General features: G+C 37.9%; 1 protein-coding gene across 4 annotated transcripts in view; it reads left to right on the top strand.

The window, feature by feature from the left end:
- KIF21A (kinesin family member 21A) overlaps positions 1–22,784 on the top strand; it is a 537,130-nt gene that overhangs the window by 336,182 nt on the left and 178,164 nt on the right. For 2 of the 4 annotated variants that reach the window (XM_053716595.1, XM_053716597.1), the window contains exons 21-25: positions 172–273; positions 1,769–1,934; positions 6,157–6,177; positions 21,658–21,718; positions 22,466–22,520. In XM_053716595.1, coding sequence (XP_053572570.1) covers positions 172–273; positions 1,769–1,934; positions 6,157–6,177; positions 21,658–21,718; positions 22,466–22,520 — 405 coding nt within the window. The remainder of the gene's footprint in view (positions 1–171; positions 274–1,768; positions 1,935–6,156; positions 6,178–21,657; positions 21,719–22,465; positions 22,521–22,784) is intronic. The other 2 variants (XM_053716596.1, XM_053716598.1) reach the window with 1 other exon arrangement.

The following is a 22,784-nucleotide window of genomic DNA, read 5'->3' on the forward strand; positions in this document are numbered from 1 at the left end:
GACTTTACATTTGTGTTTGACCTCACTGCAGAGGAAGTGCTCACAAGCATCAAGTCACCTTTACTTTACAAAATGGTTTTGGCAAAATGAACCTAAAAATATTTCTTATAAATAATTACATAGAAAGTATTAAGTGGAAAGAGGACTTTAGATTCTTTGCCTCATCTTTAGGAAGAAGGTGATACTCTGGATGTAACTGCTGTCATCAGTTCCTGCACGCTAACAGAAGCTCGGTACCTCCTTGATCATTTCCTTACTATGGCAGTTAGCAAGGTAAGGACTTTGTGATGTCTCTTTTTGCTGTTTGATAGTTTGGGCTACTGTTAAATTCAGTGAACCAATACACTTGTTATTATCTAATGCCTTTCAGATCCTTAAAGGGCCATAATAGTTGAAAAATGACATGCTCTAATCCACTAGAGCATGTCAGGACTATGGGCCCTGCTCTTCTGTGTGTTTAACCCTCGCAAAGAGATTAAACACACAAGAGAAGTGCCGCTTGGAATCTACAATGCATTGCTGGATCCCTAGTGAAGCCCGCCACTTATCCGATCACCATCACTAGTCGCACACACAGTAAAAGTGCCATTCAGGACCAGCAGTTTACAGCGGGTCCCAATAGACACTTCTACTGTGCGTTTAACCCCTTTGCGGGGGTTAAACACACAGTAGAGCAGGGCCGATAGATGTAAAATTGCATGCACTAATGGACTAGAGCTTGTCATTTTTTGCGTATTATAGCATTTTAAAGTTCTCATTTAGGCAAGTAGCAAACTTATCTACTGTCCTTATCACAACAGGTGCATCTAACACTCCGTGTACCATAGTGCTGATCACAGTTTTAAAAGGGCCCATTTAATTATTCTGAACGTTTTTTTAAACTCTGCTAATAATGAAAACTGTAGTGTTCCCCCACCTCCATAGAGGCTGGAATGTGTTGTGTGCAATGTAGAACACTGACACTGCTACATGCTGCGCAGTGATTGGCTGATATGTACAGAAACTGTTTTATGTCCTTAAATGGCTACAGAAAGGAAACAAAATAAAGAGGCTTTCCAAAGAGTATGCCCTGGGTGTACAAAATATATAGTCTGTTTTTAATACTTTTAAAACAATTATTATGTAAACAGATCATTAGCAATGCAGTGACGCATACATAAAACTGACTTGTAATATCTCTTCAACAACTTTAGAGCCTGACCAGCTAAAGGAATAGAAATGTTGCGTATAAATTTATAAATAGGGCATTTTCATCATGCATGCATCAATAAAGAGGGTTTATTTTGTAGTAGCTAACAATACAAAAAGTATAAATTCATTAGCACTTAAACTGGGGGAGGGTTGGTGTGCCATTTATTCTGTGGCACTTTTTAGTTTTTAATGCATAAATAAAAATACACAAGTGAAATTGTAAACAATAATTGCTGATCTACAAATCAGGCAGCATATCATTATATAGCACAGAAATAGAAAATGTTCATGTTCGGAAACTATACCATAAGCAAAGTGCAGATCTAGAACCCTCCTCCTTGTTCGTCAGATATACAGATGCCTGACGTACGATCAAGCGCTGTGCACTTATATGAAAAGAACCATATTTTTTTATACTAAAGTCTCAAAAGTTTTCTTTCTTTTTTGTTTAACTGATGTGTAACTGAAACAAATCCAGGCCAAACTATACCCATGATAGATACTTGTTATTGTTATCACCACCTTTAACATAAGTTCAATAATAAACGTGTTGGATTGCTTTATTTTTCCTTTGTAGGGTCTTCAGGCAGCCCAACGAGAAGCTCAAATTAAAGTCTTGGAAGGACGTCTTAAACAAACCGAAATAACCAGCTCAACCCAAAATCAGTTGCTGTTTCACATGCTAAAGGAAAAAGCAGAACTGAATCCTGAACTGGATGCTCTGTTGGGCCACGCCTTGCAAGGTTATTTTAATTATATAAACGCTTTTATTACAATTTAGTGCTCATTAATGTGTGCTCAATTTTATATATATATATATATACGGTATATATGAAAGAGACATTAAAATCATTTTTGATACAAATAGCAAATATTTGCAATTAAGCAGTATATTTCAAAATATTGGCATAGAGAATTATTTTTTTTAAATCATTAAAATCATAAATATTGCTAGTAGCATTTGCAATGTTTAGCACTTCAGCAACATAGCTCTGACATAGCTTCTTTTCTGTGGCTAATTAGAGGCAGATAAGGGAGCTCCTGCATTCACCAAGCAATCACTGTGTAGAATGTCGTAGAGCCTGGATATAATATAGGATCCACTCCTTTAGAGACAGTGGATTTAAATTACAGATAGAGGGCAAAATAAAATAATTAGTACATTGCATTTTTTCACTAAATGCAATCATTTAAATATGGAATTACATTTTGAGTTTAATGTCTCTTTAAAGTTATTTGTTATATATGCTATGGTAAGAAAGGAAGAACCTCTCTGTGGTGTTACTAGGTAGGATAAGACTATATCTTTTTTTTTTTTTTTTTTTTTTTTACACAGAATAAGGGTGATTGTGTTCGTAGCTCAGATCTAATTATTTCCGTATTGAATACTATGGGTTTACCAAAGACAATGTTGATAATGTAGCCCTACCAACCTATTATCTTCTTTGTAAAAAGTAATTTCTTGCACTGTCCATTGCTAATTGATGCAACGCTGACTTCAGCTAGTGCTAAAGTTTTCAGGGCCTTCTTTATGGACACTCAGTTTTCCTATACTAAACTTTCTGGTGTCTGGGGGAAGGGGCTGCATACTATAATATTTTCTTATTTTTGTCTTTAAGAACACAGGTCAGTTTGCCTCTGTGCCTATGAACTCAATCACTTTTATAGCAAGAGTGGAATCTATGAGTTTGTAATTAAGTTCCGGTGCAGCATCTATTCTGTGTTTCTTTTAAAGATCATATGGCAAGGAAAGTAAAATAATAAATATTGTCTGTACGACATTAAGTCTACAGTTATGATTTGCATATAATTATTCTCTATCTGTGGGATCTCAGCTTGTTTTTTCTTGCATCTTTTTGAAGCCCCAGAATTACAGTAAATTACACAATCTATAAAGTTACCAGGATTATATCATTTCTGACAGAGCATTTCCTATAAATGTTTTTTTCTCTGATGAGCAAGACCTTCAGTCTTGCTGCTGTTACTTATTTTGGAAGGATAATCAGGAACATATGAACATTTTGTTTGAGTTCTGTTTTGAATGAACATAGCTAAAATCCAATTTCCAAGTGGCTACCGTTGACTTGGCAACTAGGGGCACTAAGGTCAAAATGAAAGTTTCATGATTCAGATTTTAAAAACTTCCAATTTACTTCCAGTACATTATCACAATGTGCACAATCTTTTTATGTGCACGCTTTCTGAGACACTAGCTGCTGCTGAGCATGTGCAGCCATTCACAATATTTACGTAGGTGTCCATGATTGGCTGATGGCTGTCACATGATACAGGGTCAGTAAACTTAAAAGAAACTTTAAAATTTGTCAGAAAAAAGATTATTCTCTTGAAATTCAAAATAAGTGCTATTGCATTGCCTTGTTATTAAGCATTGGCTCATTGGCTGTACCGCTTCAGGACCTGCAATTCTCTGTGGCTCCTGAACTATACTTGATCTATGTTTTAACCCCCACTTGCAAGGTCCCTACTACTAAAATATCACGCTGTAAGGAACTAGTGTATGCAATGTTTGCTCTACAGTCTTCTTTTCTTCTTTTAAAGGGACAGTCTAGTCAGAACTAAACTATCATGATTCAGATAGGGCATGCAGTTTTAAACAACTTTCCAATTTACTTTTATCATCAAATTTGCTTTGTTCCCTTGGTGGTATTTTTGAAAAGCTAAACCTAGCTAGGCTCAAACTGATTTCTAAACCGTTGAAAACCGCCTCCTAGCTCAGAGCATTTTGAAAGTTTTTCACAGTTAGACTGTGCTAGTTCACATGTGTCATATAGATAACATTGTGCTCACTCCCGTGAAGTTATTTAGGAGTCTTTACTGATTGACTACACTGCATGTCTGTCAAAAGCAGTTAGCTAAGGAGGCTGTCTGCAAAGGCTTAGATACAAGGTAATCAAAGAGGTAAAAAGTATATTAATATCACTGTGTTGGTTATGCAAAAACGGGGATTGGGTAATAAAGGGATTATCTATCTTTTTAAATAAGAACAATTTTGGTGTAGACTGTCCCTTTAAGTAGATGAAGAGAGAATAGAACACATAGGCATTGGTAGAGGTGCAGAAGAAGGGTGATACAAAATGTGTGTAGTGATTGCATTAAACACATATCTCTGTATACAACCTGATATTTAATAACATAAGGCACTTAAAATAAATGATACAATAGAGAGAGTTAATTAGATACATGTGCATAGTTTGTAAATAAAGCTGCTATGTTTAATAATGTCATCTCAGTTCAAAGTATTACATGGTATTTATACAAGGATCTTTTCCTGTTGCATCTCCAAAACATTTCATGGGAAATACTTTGTTTTACTTCTAAAGCTATCTTTCAGATGAATACTGTATGCATGTAGTCCCATCCATATCTCCCATGTGCAATATATAGAGAAAAATGCTTGTAACTAGATATGTGCTTTCAGATCCTTCATGAGGATCCAAATGCGTACGTAGGTGGCTGCTCGTGCTGTTCGGCTCTTTTCTGGGCCGTATTTATTCTTGTGAAACATCACCATACTAAGATCTGGATTTGCACAGTGTGATCTTAGTGTGGTGATCTTTCACAAGAATAAATCCGGCTCCAAAACGAGCCTAACGACATGAGCAGCTACCAATTTACGCATTCAAATCCTCATGAAAGATCCAAATGCACATATCTATTGTAGATAGTGTTCCACAAAATATTCTCTGAACAAGGTAAGCCACTTACCCTTCAGAAGTACATATTACATTGTATGTTACAGTAAATGGGCATATCTGGATTACACTATAGCTCAGATAACTACTTCAGGGAATTTACATACTTACTGAGCATACTTACTTGTATCCAACATTACGTTTTGATTGGGTGTATCAGTGAGACATCTTCCCCAAGGAGTATCAAGACCTGAGACCCCAGCATTTTTCCTCTGAGCAAGTTTGGACATGCTCAGATATATATTTTTGGCATGCATAAGTGGTGCAGCTGACTTCTAGACACAGTGTGCATGGTTTAATATATAGATCACACTCTAACCTTATTCAGAATACTCTAAGGCAGGGGTGTCCAAACTTTGCTCTCCAGAGGTTTTGGAACTACATTTCCGATGATGCTCAGCCAGCATTTTATCTAGCTGAGCATCATGGGAAATGTAGTTCCAAAACCTCTGGAGAGCAAAGTTTGGACACCCCTGCTCTAAGGGTTTCTTACTGAAGGAGATGCTTTTTGTATAAGAGGGGAAAATTATCTTTGTTTGATTTAAACCAAGAATATGTATTCTAATTTTTAGCTACAATGCTAGAACTTTTTACTAGGCCAATGTAATACAGGAAGAATTAATATTAGTGGCAGATATGGGCTAAGAGAATGCACCCTATGATTGAACTCTGAAATACAAATTCTGATATTTTATCCATTTTATTTAAATTTCCCTTAAGTTACTCTCACTTGAGGATTTTCTACAGTCCAGATTCAGATGGGTTAATTGCAACTGCAGACTGATACCATTGCCTGCTTGTTTTCTTGCCCAGGGTATAGCCTAGCATTGTACAACTGGTTGATTTTTTTTAATTCAAACTGAGTTTCTTTATAAACGTTTGTATTTGTTTATGGAACAGAATTCTTTATGAAATTTCGGTCAAATTACTGGTTCAAACAAGGCCAGTTTGCCCAGCAATAACTGATTTCAATTTTAAAGAATGCCATTTTGTTAAGAAGGTAAAATATACATGTACTAAAACCTTCCACTTGTTGAGAGAGAGAAAAAAATGCCAACCTTTCCCATTTATTTGTCACATGGTCACATTAAAGTTAATAGACATAAGAATGACCATACTGTACAATACGGTTCATTTCCCTGCCATATGATCTTTATATAATTACTATATAGTAATGGTTATTGTCTCTTTTGGCAAATGGATTTGTTTTGATTGGCATGTTGGTTTTTGTTTCCTTGTTGCTCTAACACAGACCTAGATAGCGTTTCTTTGGGTAAGTATGTCTAGCTTATTGTATGATGTGCAAATGCATGACTTACTAATTGTCCATCCGCACTAACCAGAAACACACGCAGACCTGGGAATTTGCGCATCTTGCATGTCCTTCTGTGCGAACATTATCAAATTCCCTTACTAGCATCTTAATTTCCTATACAAAGTCAAGCAGTTTAATATTTGAATGCTGGTATTACTTCACGTATAAACAAACAATTAACTATTGCAATTTACAGTCTGCATCTCTTTATAACATACTCAGCAATATTACATATTACACCATCTCATATTAATCCTGTTCACTCCATTAGAGATGAAAATTTCTTCATTTAACAAATGCTGTAACACAAATACATTATAGTTATATTGTTTGTGAATAATCCTTTCCATACAAAAGAAAGGGACACTTTTTAAAGTGACTCATTTTTGGATATGTGTCACAAAGCACATTATTTATGAGAGGTAAGCTATCCTATTGCACAAGATTTAGTGCACTGTTTCTATTGATTAAGAGTCTCAATCTTGTTATGGTGTTATCTTGTTTATTTTAAAGGGATTAAAAATAATCAGCAATGCATTAATTAACCGGGCGTTGTAATGCGAAAAATACAGGTTCTTATTTTCTTTCCTAAGATATGGAGAGTCCACAACGTCATTCCAATTACTAGTGGGATATTCACTCTTGGCCAGCAGGAGGAGGAAAAGAGCATCACAGGAGAGCTGTTAAGTGTCACTTCCCTTACCCATAACCCTCAGTCATTCTCTTTGCCTCTGTTAATGGAGGATGTGAAGTTGGTGTCTGAAGATATTTATTCCTTTTTTGGGTACTTTTCCCTGCAAGCAATAATTGGGGTTTAGCTGTGTCCACGTCAATCTCTTGAGTTAGAGTAGTGGTGGCTTTTAAGCAGTTAGAAAGGGGTGAGGTTGTCCTTGCTTTATTTTCTAACATAATTGCTGCCCTAGTTATAGAAAGCCAGAGTTGGTTACTCTATTCTTTCTTTTTCTACAGTTCTCTGATAGGAGTATGTGTCCTGTCACGCCTTGTGAGCTGTCTTCCTGCTGGGAGAGCTGGATTTGCAGGTAAGTGCTTTTGTCTTATAAGTATTGGAGATTTGCACTTTTCAGGAGTTTTTATTTCTGCAGACTTAATGGGACTTATTTAATCCTTGGTTAGGATTTATTTGGGCAGCATGCAGGCACTTTTTGTATGTGTGGGAGACTATGGGGTTAACTTTTCCATTATGTGTTATGGGATGGTTCCTCAGGCTGAAGGGTGTTTATTTGTGCACTTACCGGTATTTTTTATTGTGGATAACTGCTAGGGAATAGCGTTTTAATCGACTTTTCACCTTTGAGTCTCTTTTAGCTCAATGAGGTAACTAAGAGTGCGCGCTTTCAGTTTGTTGCGCAGGTTTTTTTTGTGCCGCTCACGTGACAGCCCGCTTGTACGCTGAGCGGAGCGGTGTCTTTCTCTGTCTTTCTCTGTGAGTACTCTTCAGTGACGGCTCTTAGAGGCTGCGTTGGAGTGGTCTTTTATTTATATCTGCTTCTAACGGTTACGGTAGGAAAGCCTGACTGAGGTGTAGATGTGTATTTTTTATTTTTCTGTTAGAGTGCATACTTGGCGTTTTTGTCCTCTAAAGGATTCCAGTTCCTTCTTAAAGTGACAGTAATTTTTTATTTGTCTTCATTACTTTTGGGGTAATATCTTAGCTATGGACACTGAACAGGAGTCTGTTTCATGTGATAAATGCTTATTATGTTTAGAGGCTCAAATTGTTTTGCCTATGCAATTTTGCTCCTCGTGTTTAGCTAGGACCCTAAAATTTAAAGATAAATTACTCCCTTCTGAGCCTACTGTCTCTCAGGATAATGCTGTTCAGAATATGCTACAGCTTTTTCCTCAAATGTCCCAAGCTTCAGTGGCATCACATACAGTGCCCTGCAGTTCCTCTCAGCCTCCTGGAAGAGTATATTTGCCAACAGATTTTGCTGCACAGATATCTTCTGCTTTATCTGCATCTTCATCTGCTTTTCCCATGTTGGGGAAGCGCAAGAGGAAATCTGAATATTTTTCTGATAGTAAGGTGTCTGTCTCATCTGCTGCTGCGAAGGTTGACCTCCCTCATAAGTCTGATGCGGAGAATACCTCGGTAGCTTCTGAGGGTGAAATCTCAGACTTTGACAGTATAAATCCTTTGACTGATTCTGAAGAAGTAAACTTCAGTTTTAAGCTTGAACACCTTCGTTACTTCTAAAGGAGGTACTGGCTACTTTGGACGACTCCGATTCTTCTGTCGCTGTCAACCCTAAAAAATCTAGTAAGCTTAACAAATACTATGATGTTCCTTCCTCTGTGGAAGTTTTTCCTGTTCCAGACCGTGTTTCAGAGCTCATTACACAGGAATGGGATAAGCCAGGGATTCCTTTTTCCCCATCTCCTGTCTTTAAAAAGATGTTTACTGTTGCTGACTCCATTCGAGACTCAGTGCTTAAGGTAGAATGGGCTATTTCTACTCTGGCCAAGAGAATCACGATTCCTATAGAGGATAGCTGATCTTTTAAGGATCCCATGGACAAAAGCTGGAGGCTTATTTAAAGAAAATGTTTGTTCATCAGGGTCTACAATGGCAACATGCAGTTTTTATTCACACAGTAACAAGTGCAGCATTTTATTGGTGTGATGCTTTGGCCAAATTGATTTTAGAGGAGACTCCATTAGACGAGATCCAAGAATAGGATAAAGGCTCTCAAACTAGCCAATTCCTTTATCTCTGATGCTAACGTGCAAGTCATTAGACTGGGAGCCAAGATGTCTGGCTTCACTGTCCTAGCCCGCAGGGCTCTGTGGCTAAAATCTTGGTCAGCTGATGTTACCTCCAAGTCCAAGCTCCTGTTACTACCTTACAAGGGTAAGACCCTGTTTGGTCCTAGTCTGGCGGAGATAATTTCTGAAATTATGGGCGGAAAGGGTTTTTTTCTACCACAAGACAAGAAGAATAGACGTAATGGACGTCAAAGTTCTAATTTTCATTCCTTTCGTAAGGTCAAAAGGTCAAAAGTCTTCCTCTCCCTCCTCCAAGCCGAAGCTGTCCAAGTCGTCTTGAAGATCCAATCAGACTTGGAACAAGGGGAAGCAATCAAAGAAGCCTCCATCTGAGACTAAGTCAACATAAAGGATCTGCCCCAGTCCGGGATTGGATCAAGTGGGGGGGGGCAGACTTTCTTTGTTTTGACAAGCGTAGATATGCTATGTCCCAGACCCTTGGGCTGTGGACATAGTATCTCAGGGTTACAAAATAGAATTCAAGACTCGTCCTCCCAGGGGCAGATTCCTCCTCTTAAAGTTATCTGCGGATCAAGTAAAAGGAGAGGCATTCTTAAGCTAAGTTCAGGACCTTTCCTCCCTGGGAGTGATTGTTCCAGTTCCAGTAAGGGAATAGGGCCTAGGATTCTATTCAAATCTGTTTGTGGTTCCCAAAAAAGAGGGAACTTTTTGACCCATTTTAGACCTAAAGTGTCTCAACAAATTTCTCATTACCGTCCTTTAAAATGGAAACCATTTGTTCCATTCTGCCTTTGGTCCAAGAGGGTCAGTTCATGACGACCATAGACCTGAAGGAAGCGTATCTTCATGTACCCATCACCAGTTCCTGAGATTCGCTTTTCTAGACAAACACTTTCAATTTGTTGCTCTTCCATTTGGCCTTGCCACAGCTCCCAGAATTTTCACAAAGGTTCTGGGGGCTCTCTTGGCAGTTGTCAGGTCTCTGGGAATTGTGGTGGCGCCTTACCTGGACGACATATTGGTTCAGGCACCATCTTTTCAACTAGCAAACTCTCATACAGAGATCTTTTTGTCTTTTCTACGTTCCCACAAATGGAAACTGAATCTGGAACAGAGTTTCCTAGTTCCAGCTACAAGGGTATGTTTTTTAGGGACCATTATAGATTCCCTATCTATGAAGATTTTTCTGATGGGGGTCAGAAAATACAAGCTTCTCGCCTCTCGCCTCTCTCTACAGTCTACTGTTCGGCCATCAGTGGCTCAATGCATGGAGGTAATAGGTCAGATGGTCGCTTCCATGGACATCATTCCCTTTGCTCGATTCCATCTGAGAGCTCTACAATTATGCATGCTCAGACAATGGAACAGAGAACATTTAGATCTGTCTCAGAAGATAGATCTGGATCAGTTTACAAGTGACTCTCGTGATGGATTTCTCAGGATCATCTGACTCAGGGCATATGCTTCTGGAGACCCTCCTGGGTGATTGGGACCTCGGACGACAGTCTGCTAGGCTGGGAAGCAGTCTGGGACTCATTAAAGGCTCAGGGCCTATTGACTCAGGAGGAGTCTTCTCTTCCATAAACATCTTGTAGTTGAGAGCAATCTTCATTGCCCTGATGGCTTGGCCTCAGTTGTCCTGTTTATCAGGTTCCAGTCGGACAACATCACCTCAGTGGCTTACATCAGCCACCAGGGAGGAACCCAGAGTTCCTTGGCCATGAAGTAGGTGGCTTGAATTATTCAGTGGGCGGAAGCTCACAATTGTCTTCTATCTGCAACCATATTCCAGGAGGCGGATTTTCTAAGCAGACAGACCTTTCATCCCGGGGATTGAGCTCTCTATCCAGAGGTGTTCTCCAGGTTAACCCTCAAATGTGGGGGGTGCCGGATTTGGATCTGATGGCGTCTCGCCAGAATGCCAAGCTTCCAAGCTACGGTTCAAGGTCAAGAGATCCTCAGGCCTCCCTGATAGATGCTCTTGCGGTTCCTTAGGAGTTCAGTCTAGCATACCTGTTTCCTCCGTTTGCACTCCTTCCACGATTCATTGCTCGTATCAAGCAGGAGAGAGTGTCTCTAATTCTAATAGCTCCTGCATGGCCTCGCAAGATCTGGTTTGCAGACCTAGTGAAGATGTCATCTCTTCCTCCTTGGAGGTTACCTCTGAGGAAGGACCTTCTAACTCAGGGTCCTTTCCTCCATCCAAATCTCGTTTCTCTGAAGCTGACTTCATGGAGATTGAACGCTTAGTTCTGGCTAAGCCTGAGTCAGTCATTGATACCATGCTTCAGGCTCGCAAGACATAAGGTATAGCACAAATACCTATATTGGTGTGAATCAAAGGGCTTCTCTTGGAGTAGAGTCAGGATTCCTAGAATTGTGTCTTTTCTCCAGGAAGGTCTGGAGAAAGGGTTGTCAGTCAGTTCTCTGAAAGGTCAGATTTCTGCATTATCTATTCTCTTACATAAGTGTCTGGCGGATGTGCCAGATGTTTAATCCTTTTGTCAGACCCTGGTCAGAATCAGGCCTGTATTTAAACCTGTTGCTCCTCCTTGGAGTCTTAACCTAGTTCTTAGAATTTTGTAGCAGGCTCCGTTTGAGCCAATGCATTCTGTAGATATTAAGTTGTTATCTTGGAAAGTTTTGTTTCTTATCGCTATTTCTTCTGCTCACAGAGTCTCTGAACTCTTGGCTCTGCAGTGCGATTCGTCCTACCTTATTTTTCATGCGGATAAGGCGGTCCTTCGTACTAAATTGGGGGTTTTCCCTAAGGTGGCTACGGATAGAAATATTAATCAGGAAATTGTTGTTCCTTCTCTCTGTCCTAATCCTTCTTCTCAAAAGGAACGTCTTTTGCATAACTTGGATGTTGTGCGTGCTATAAAATTCTACCTACAAGCTTCTAAAGATTTTCGCCAGTCTTCTGCCCTGTTTGTTTCTCAGGAAAGCGTAAGGGTCAGAGGGCCACTTCTACTTCTCTGTCTTTCTGGTTGAGAAGTATGATTATTTTCCTTATGAGACTGCTGAATTCAGCCTCCTGAGAGAATTACGGTTCATTCCACTAGGGCTGTCTCTTCTTCTTGGGCTTTCAAAAATGAAGCTTCTGTGAAACAGATTTGCAAGGCAGCAACATGGTCCTCTATGCAAACATTTTCCAAATTTTATACTTTTACCTGGGCTGAGGCTTCTTTTGGGAGAAAGGTTCTTCAAGCTGTGGTGCCTTCTGTTTAGGCCTGCCTGTCTTGTTCTTCCTCCCTGTTCATTCCGTGTCCTCTAGCTTGAGTATTGGTTCCCACTAGTAATTGGAATGACGTCATGGACTCTCCATGTCTTAGGAAAGAAAAGAAAATGTATGCTTACCTGATACATTTCTTTCTAACTATATCCTGACATTCCTGTAGATTTAAAGTATAAGTGTAGACTTGCTGTCTCTTCACTACAGGGGGTAGTTATCTAGTAGGAAGTTGTTGACTGTAAACAAGATTCTTCAGAAGTCATATCTTAAAATTTAAACAAATGTATTTTATTTGTTCTGAGACATCCTGGCTTGTAGTGTATATCTCAACAGAAGTAGTCTGTGTCATGAGTCTGTGTCAGGACTTTAATAAAAGCTTACAATAGTCAGATTTATATATCCAAAGGAATTATTATATTTATACAACATATATATAGCTTAGTGTTCCTCACAATTTATCTGACAAGAGTATTTAGTACAGTAATTTCTTTCATGTAATTGGCAAGAGTCCATGAGCTAGTGATGTATTGGATATACAATTCTACCAGGAGGGGCAAAGTTTCCCAAGCCTCAAAATGCCTATAAATACACCCCTCACCACACCCACAATTCAGTTTTACAAACTTTGCCTCCTATGGAGGTGGTAAAGTAAGTTTGTGCTAAGATTTCTACGTTGATATGCGCTTCTCAGCATTTTGAAGCCCGATTCCTCTCAGAGTACAGTGAATGAATGTCAGAGGGATATGAAGGCAGTATCACCTATTGAATGCAATGGTTTTCCTCACGGGGGATCTATTTCATAGGTTCTCTGTTATCGGTCGTAGAGATTCATCTCCTAACCTCCCTTTTCAGGTCGACGATATACTCTCATATTCCATTCCCTCTACTGATAACCGTTTCAGTACAGCAACCAACAGTACAACAGAACGAGATGAGATGATGTTTATTACACAATACAATAACAATTTTCAAAAAATAAATCGGATAATATACAAACATTGGCACGTCATTCAAAGGGATCCTGTTCTAAGAAATATCGTACAAGATAGACCAAAGATAGTTTACAGGAGGGCTCCTACTTTGAGAAGTAAACTAGCACCAAGTAAAATAGTTAAACACATCCAACACCGATCAAAGAACAATACACAAACCAAAAATTGTATATTTGGTCTACAAGGAACATATAAATGCGGAAAAACTAGTTGCAATTCTTGTCAATACATTAAACATGGTAGTAAATCTTTCAGATCCCACACCACCGGTGATACATATCCCATTCAGGGCTTTTATAACTGCAATTCTTCTTTTGTGGTATACCTATTGGAGTGTATATGCGGCCTACAATATGTAGGCCGCACCTGTAGAAAAGTCAAAACAAGGTGGGGAGAGCACCTGCGTAATTGTAAAAACTGTAAGAAAACGAAAATCAAACACAGTGTGCCAAACCATTGTCTAAGCAAACATCAAGGCAATCCATACACTTTCAAATACACACCTATAGATTTCATCCCTAGGTCTGCTGATTACAATAGAATGAATAAACTCAGACAACGAGAAACTTTTTGGATTTTTAAGTTAAAAACACTTTTTCCTGATGGCTTAAATGCTAATTTAGATTTAGCAGCATTTAATTAACAATCAAACTTATGACCAACGATAGAATATATCTGCTCTAACACTCATGTAGAATTGCTCTAACACTCATGCAGAACACTGCAATTATCATGGCATTCTAAACACATTTTATTTGATGGCATTCTAAATATATTTGATTTGATTATATTCCATTTTTATTTCATAATACATACATACAGTTGCCTCCCTTTTTCAATACACGACTTTATCACCAAACTTGAAATATATTCTACAGACTAACAAATCAAATTATAGATAGTAGCCGCAAATGTTATATTCCATCAGATATTACAACAATATTGATACACTGGTTACACCAGACACATCAGATCAAATACAATCAAGTTTCCAACATTACCATTATATGAATAGCAGCAGTTACAATTTGACTCCATCAGATATTGAACTTGTCCGAATAACATTGATTACCATTATATGAATAGCAGCAGTTATAATTTTATTCCATTAGATATTGAACCCTTCTGAATAACATTGATGTACTGGTCACTTTTAATACATCAGATCAATTTTTATACCCCATAATCGATTCCACAAATCCACAAACTAATTCGCTGATCAAATAGTACTAGAAAATTGCCCATTCTCTTGCATAAACATCGTAAACACTTTGCACAGAACAACACAAGCAAATTATTGACACTAACATTTTACTAACATCAGTCTCAGATCACATTGGGCATTATCATTGTCTGATCAATTCTGATGTACTGGCTACATCAGGTACATCAGATTCTTTTTAACTTTTTGAAATTTAAATCCACAAATTAATTCCTTAAACAAAGAATATAAACAAAGAATATTTATCCAATCGACATTTTTACTCTTTTGTTTTGATTACAAAAGCTCAGACACCACAGGATCAAAATCAGCTAAACAATAAAAGGTCTTCGCCAGAATCACTGATTACAGATGGGTTAGACTATACACACACATAGAAACACACGTCATTTTTACGAACATGTATGTTTGTTTTATAAAATTTGCATGCAAAAGAACCTCTGTGTGTTATGATCCACAGCTGTGGGTCGCACTTTATTTCAGTTATCAATTTTTATTATATCAAATATTTGGGTCCATCACACAAAATCGAGCGTTGAACACAACAGAATTTTATCCATATGTTGCAATTTCTGCAATCATTTTATTTCATTGATCGATTTTTTATAATCCAACTGGCCAAATTGAGTATTGTACACACTTTTCACTCACATACACACATCAGTGTATTTATTCGTTTAAAAATAACATTGCTGGTTCGTGCCCAACACACATCACATCCTCAACACACTCTCACACACGCACCATTTTATAGTTTTCAAATAAGAATGAAACAACACACTCCCCAGTGAATTCAAATATGAGCTACTTTGCTAGCAGTAGATTCCATTTTAACTTTACTTCTATATTTGAATATATGAGGTCACACACGGTTCTAATAAAATCATACATGACTTATATTTCATCCAGATCCTGCGAATCACCCATTATAGTATAAACGTTTATGTGGGCACACTCTAATACATTGGAGATTATTGTAGCAGATTGTGATGGGACGCTTTAAATTGTTTCAAATATATTCATGGGTCCTTTGGGATATATAATGTTAAGGTTAATGATGTTCACAGGTGACCAAGCCCAATTAACATTAATGAGATACAGAGTATCCACCTACATCTCATTGGTCCTTGCTGGAAACCATGACAACTTCCGTTTTTTTTAATTGTATATAAGATTGATTTTTAAAAAAATTTGTATTCATTGTTTTGTATGCCTGAAGAAAAGACCGGTGTAGGTCTAGAAACGCGTAGCAGTTTGTATGGATTAAAACTCTTCTATTTTATACACGGAAGTTGTCCTTTGTACTCTTTTGATCCTTCCTGGTAAAGGTTTCAAAGTATTTGATCTACCGCAGTGTCTCACACATTAGCTGCACAGACGTCTATCAATCAAGCAAACGCTGAGTATCACCTGTGCACAGCTTGCCTGAGGCCACCCAGTGTGCTAACCACTGAAAGTGTTAGCCTGCCTGTCAGCACCGGTTACAATACGGTGCATTTATTTCTGGTAAGCGTTAACAATAATCACCTATTTGGGCTTTTGAGTCAACAATATTACGCTATGTGGCGCCCTCTTTTCTACTTCTAAATTACAGATATCTTCTTCCAGAAGACCAGAGGAGCCCTGCCGCCAGCACATTTGATTGCCTTACAAGACACAGCACCATCATCTCACACAAACTAATATGGTTTGTCCATAGACTAAAATCACTTAGTTTTTGTTAGCGCACCCCGCTCACGGTTCCCTTCGGGGTTCCCTTTTTATATCTGCTATATGTGGATGGGTGTCTTTTGGTAAGTATGTTTTTATTACTTAAGACACTCTCAGCTATGGTTTGGCACTTTATGTATTTATATAAAGTTCTAAATATATGTATCGTACTTATATTTGCCATGATTCAGGTTTCAGTATATTTCCTTTTGCAGACTGTCAGTTTCATATCTGGGAAATGTGTTTTTTTTTGTTTTTTTTAAATGTTTTCTTACCTGGGGTTTAGTCTCTTTTTTAATTGACTATCTTTTAAATTCGCGGGCAGAATTAGGCTCACGAGGGGGCAAAATGGCAAAGTACATTGCGTCATTTTTGGCGCGAGATTTTTTTGGCACAAAGTTACGTTCATTGATGCAAATTCGTCATTTCCGGCGTCTTAGTTGACGCCGAGTCCTTCACAAGGTTGCATCATCCGTGACGCGAGTGTGTCATTCCGGACGTTTTTGGCGCCAAAAAATATTTTTCTGTTTGTTGTGCGTCATACTTGTCGCCAAATATTTTCAGTATTTAAGACCCCATTCCTATATGCCTCTTGCCTTTTTTCTCTATCAGAGGGCTATGCTGTTTGCATTTTTTTCCCATTCGTAAAACTGCCATATAAGGAAATTGATAATTTTGCTTTATATGTTGTTTTTTTCTCTTACATTTGCAAGATGTCTCAATCTGATCCTGTCTCAGAAGTCTATGTTGGAATTCTCCTGCCTGATAACAGTTCTACCAAAGCTAAGTGCATTTGTTGTAAACTTGTGGAGGTTATATCTCCTGCTGTGGTTTGTAATAGTTGCCATGATAAACTTTTACATGCAGAGAATGTATCCATTAGTAGTAGTTCATTACCTGTTGTTGTTCCTTCAACATCTAATGCACAAGATATACAGTACCTGTAAATTTAAAAGAATTTATTTCTGATTCTATTCAGAAGGCTTTGTCTGCCATCCCGCCTTCTAATAATCGTAAAAGGTGTTTTAAAACTTCTCATAAAGTTGATGAAATTTCAAATGACCGGCAACATGCTGATTTATCCTTCTCTGATGGGGATCTATCTGATTCTGAAGATCCTGCCTCAGATATTGACACTGACAAATCTTCTTATTTAAAATGGAGTATATTCGTTCTTTGTTAAAAGAAGTGTTGATTACATTGGATATGGAGGAAACTAGTCCTCTTGATATTAAAACTAGTAAACGTTTAAATTCTGTTTATAAACCTCCCGTCAATGGAATAGGCATGGTACTTCTTTTATTTCTTCTTCAAGGTTTAAAAATTTGTATCCTTTGCCAGCAGTTTCTTTAAAGTTTTGGGAAAAGATCCCCAAAGTTGATGGGACTATCTCTACTCTTGCTAAACGTACTACTATTCTTATGGAAGATAGTACTTCTTTTAAAGATCCTTTAGATAGGAAACTTGAATCTTATCTAAGGAAAGCTTATTTATATTCAGGTCATCTTCTCAGGCCTGCAATTTCTTTGGCTGATGTTGCAGCTGCATCAACATTTTGGTTGGAACATTTAGCGCAACAATAATTGGATTCTGATTATTCTAGCATTGTTCGCTTGCTTCAACATGCTAATCATTTTATTTGTGATGCCATTTTTTATATAATCAAAATTGATGTTAAATCTATATCTTAAGCTATTTTAGCTAGAAGAACTTTGTGGCTTAAATCTTGGAATACTGACATGACTTCTAAGTCCAGATTGCTATCTCTTTCTTTCCAAGGTAATAAGTTATTTGGTTCTCAGTTGGATTCAATAATTTCAGCTGTCACTGGGGGGAAGGGAGTTTTTTTGCCTCAGGATAAAAGACCTAAGGGTAAATTTAAAGCTTCTAACCGTTTTTGTTCCTTTCGACAAAATAAGGAACAGAAACCTAATCCTTCCCCCAAGGAATCTGTTTCCAATTGGAAGCCTTCCTCAAATTGGAATAAATCCAAGCCATTTAAGAGATCAAAGCCAGCCCCCAAATCCGCATGAAGGTGCGGCCCTCATTCCAGCTCAGGGGCAGATTAAGTTTTTTAAGCTGTTTGGATCAATTCAGTTCAAAATCAATGGATTCAGAGTATTGTTTCCCAGGGGTACAGAATAGGATTCAGAGTAAGGCCGCCTGTGAGAAGATTTTTTTCTCTCACGCATTCCAGCAAACCTAGTAAAGGCTCAGGCTTTCCTGAAGTGTGTTTCAGACCTGGAGTTATCAGGGGTAATCATGCCAGTTCCATTTCAGGAACAGGGTCTGGGGTTTTATTAAAATTTATTCATTGTCCCAAAGAATGAAAATTTATTCAGACCAGTTTTGGATCTAAAAATTTTGAATCGATATGTAAGAGTACCATCTTTCAAAATGGTGATTATAAGGACTATTCTGCCTTTTGTTCAGCAAGGACATTATATGTCCACAATAGACTTACAGGATGCATATCTTCATATTCAGATTCATCCAGATCACTCTCAGTTCCTGAGATTTTCTTTTCTAGACAAGCATTACCAATTTGTTGCTCTTCCTTTTGGCCTAGCGACCGCTCCAAGAATCTTTTCAAAAGTTCTTGGTGCCCTACTCTCTGTAATCAGAGAGCAGGGTATTGCTGTGTTTCCTTATTTGTACGATATCTTGGTACTAGCTCAGTCTTTACATTCTGCAGAATCTCACACAAATCAGCTAGTGTTGTTTATTCAAAGACATGGTTGGAGGATCAATTTACCAAAAAGTACCTTGATTCCTCAGACAAGGGTCACCTTTTTAGGTTTCCAGATAGATTCATTGTCCATGACTCTGTCTCTAACAGACAAGAGACGTTTGAAATTGGTTGCAGCTTGTCGGAACCTTCAGTATCAGTCATTATTTACGTCTCATGACTGCAGCATCGGACGCGATCCCCTTTGCTCGTTTTCATATGAGACCTCTCCAGCTTTGTATGCTGAACCAATGGTGCAGGGATTATACAATGATATCACAATTAATATCCTTAAATCCCAATGTTCGACTATCTCTGACTTGGTGGTTAGATCACCATTGTATTTTTCTAGGGGCCTCTTTCATTCGTCCAACCTGGACTGTGATCACAACAGATGCGAGTCTTTCAGGTTGGGGAGCTGTTTGGGGATCTCTGACAGCACAAGGGGTTTGGAAATCTCAAGAGGCGAGATTACCAATAAATATTTTGGAACTCTGTGCGATTCTCAGGGCACTTCAGTTTTTGCCTCTATTGAAGAGAGAACCGTTCATTTGTTTTCAGACAGACAATATCACAACTGAGGCATATGTCAATCATCAGAGTGGGACTCACAGTCCTCAAGCTATGAAAGAAGTATCTCAGATACTTGTTTGGGTGGAATTCAGATCCTGTCTAATTTCTGCGGTTCATATCCCAGGTATAGACAATTGGGAAGCGGATTACCTCAGTCGTCAGACTTTACATCCAGGAGAGTGGTCTCTCCATCCAGATGTGTTTTCTCAAGTTGTTCAGATGTGGGGTCTTCCAGAAATAGATATGATGGCATCTCATCTAAACAAGAAACTTCCCAGGTACCTGTCCAAGTTAAGGGATCCTCAGGTGGAAGCAGTGGATGCGTTGACACTTCCTTGGTGTTATCAACCTGCTTATATTTTCCCGCCTCTAGTTCTTCTTCCAAGAGTGATCTCCAAGATCATCATGGAGCAATAGTTTGTGCTGCTGGTGGCTCCAGCATGGCCTCACAGGTTTTGGTATGTGGATCTTGTTTGGATGTCCAGTTGCCAACCTTGGCCAGTTCCATTAAGGCCAGACCTTCTATCTCAAGGTCCGTTTTTTCCATCAGGATCTCAAATCATTGAATTCTATGGTATGGAAATTGAACGTTTAGTTCTTAGTCATAGAGGTTTTTCTGACTCTGTGATTAATACTTTGTTTCAGGCTTGTAAATCTGTTTCTAGAAAGATTTATTATCGAGTCTGGAATACTTACATTTCATGGTGTTTCTCTTATAAATTCTCTTGGCATTCTTTTAGAATTCCTAGAATTTTACAGTTTCTTCAGGATGGTTTGGATAAAGATTTGTCTGCAAGTTCCTTGAAAGGAGAAATCTCTGCTCTTTCTGTCTTATTTCACAGAAAGATTCCTAAACTTCCTGATATTCATTGTTTTGTCAATCTCTCCTCCTTGGAGTCTTAATTTGGTTTTGAAGGCTTTACAGGCTCCTCCATTTGAGCCTATGCATTCTTTGGACATTAAAATACTTTCTTGGAAAGTGTTGTTTCTTTTGGCCAACTCTTCTGCTACAAGAGTTTCTGAATTATCAGCTCTCTCTTGTGAATCTTCTTTTCTGATTTTTCATCAGGATAAGGCAGTTTTGCGGACTTCTTTTAAATTCTTACCTAAGGTTGTAAATTCTAACAACATTAATAGAGAAATTGTTGTCCCTTCTTTGTGTCCTAATCCTAAGAATTCTTTGGAGAGATCTTTACATTCTTTGGATGTGGTGTGAGCTCTGAAATATTATGTTGAAGCTACTAAAGATTTCAGGAAGACTTCTAGTCTTTTTGTTATCTTTTCTGGTTCCAGGAAAGGTCAGAAGGCCTCTGCCGTTTCCTTGGCTTTGTGGTTAAAGCTTTTGATTGATCAAGCTTATTTGTAGTCGGGTCAAGCCCCGCCTCAGAGAATTACAGCTCATTCTACCAGATCAGTTTCCACTTCCTGGGCTTTTAAGAATGAAGCTTCAGTTGATCAGATTTGCAAAGCTGCAACTTGGTCTTCTTTGCATACATTAACTAAATTCTACCATTTTGATGTATTTTCTTCTTCGGAAGTAGATTTTGGTAGAAAAGTTCTTCAGGCAGCTGTTTCAGTTTCATTCTTATATTTACTTATATTTTGGGTTGTGGATTTATTTTTTCAGCGGAATATGATTGTTTTTATTTTATCCCTCCCTCTCTAGTGACTCTTGCGTGGAGTTCCACATCTTGGGTATTGCTATCCCATACGTCACTAGCTCATGGACTCTTGCCAGTTACATGAAAGAAAACATAATTTATGTAAGAACTTACCTGATAAATTAATTTCTTTCATATTGGCAAGAGTCCATGAGGCCCACCCTTTTTATGGTGGTTATGATTTTTTGTATAAAGCACAATTATTTCCAAATTCCTTTGTTGATGCTTTTTACTCCTTTCTTTATCACCCCCACTTCTTGGCTATTCGTTAAACCGAATTGTGGGTGTGGTGAGGGGTGTATTTATAGGCATTTTGAGGTTTGGGAAACTTTGCCCCTCCTGGTAGGATTGTATATCCCATACATCACTAGCTCATGGACTCTTGCCAATATGAAAGAAATTAATTTATCAGGTAAGTTCTTACATAAATTATGTTTTCCTTTACTGATTTAACTATACATATGGAACAATTTTACTTTTGAAAAACTAATCTGCAGTTTCACTTAAATTCTGTTTAGTGTTGTATTTCATTTTAATTGTTTAATTTTACTTATTTTTATTTCTTACAGAAAATGCAGAAAATAGCAGTGATGAGGAAGGTTCATTACAGAGTCCAGGATCGGAAGGCAGGTATGGTATTGCTTAGACTGGCCTAGATATACTAACACTTTAGGGACCGTTTAAGGTGATATGAGGCAGTGCTTCTTTAGTAAAAACTCATAAATATATATATAATCCTCCTTGGAGTAAATCCGGCCTCCTATGTCACCTGCCTGGGTGCTAGCATATACCAAATATCACCTTAGAAGAAAGCACTCACAGGACTTCTTAGTAGTCTACTAAGAAGTCCTGTGAGTGCTTTCTTCTAAGGTGATTGATATATATATATATATATATATATATATATATATTGCCTAAAGTTATATAAGATAGCAGACATGCTGTGAACTTAAGTTGCATTTTGTCTCTACTGAGCATGGGCAAGAAAGTGACTTCCTGTTTCTCTTGCATTCACTGAACAGTAAGCCAGCTTATGTTGCACTAGAATATTTATGAGATCATAGTGAAAAGCAGATCATAGTGAAGCTAACTGCTGGGAGGAGTTTAATCATTGACAACTCTGGAGACAAATTGTTAATGCATTTAAAAAAAAAATCACACTCACTTAGAATATTTATACAACTGCAGAAAAATATTGGGATTACAAATTGTTTCTTATCTTTTTATTTCATTCTTTAAGATTTTTTATCTTTTTGTACCTAACTATATATTCATTTTTCTTACATGTCTCATTAAGTACATAGTTGCATGGAATACTGCATACTTCACTGGTAATAATGACAGCATATTATAATGCAAATTACTCTTTTATTTAAGTTCGTTGTCATCAGACCTCATGAAATTGTGTGGGGAAGTCAAGCCCAAGAGTAAGGTGAGAAAACGTTCTGTAAAATTTACTGTGATTGAAACTATAAGGTTATAAAAGTGATGCTTTGTTTCCATGTTTTTCTCTTTAGCTTACAAATGCCAGGCTTAGGTTGGGGTCAGTTGTGCAATTGGTCTTGTGTGACTTTAGCCTCGCCAATGTTTTTCATGGAGAAAATTTGACAGCTATGTTCAATTCCATTAAAAAAAAGAAACAAAAAAGGTTGTCTTGTGATTTTTAGATTTTTCTATTTCAACAGCTTACATTTCC

This window comes from Bombina bombina, chromosome 6 (assembly GCF_027579735.1).
Source record: "Bombina bombina isolate aBomBom1 chromosome 6, aBomBom1.pri, whole genome shotgun sequence".
NCBI lineage: Eukaryota > Metazoa > Chordata > Amphibia > Anura > Bombinatoridae > Bombina > Bombina bombina.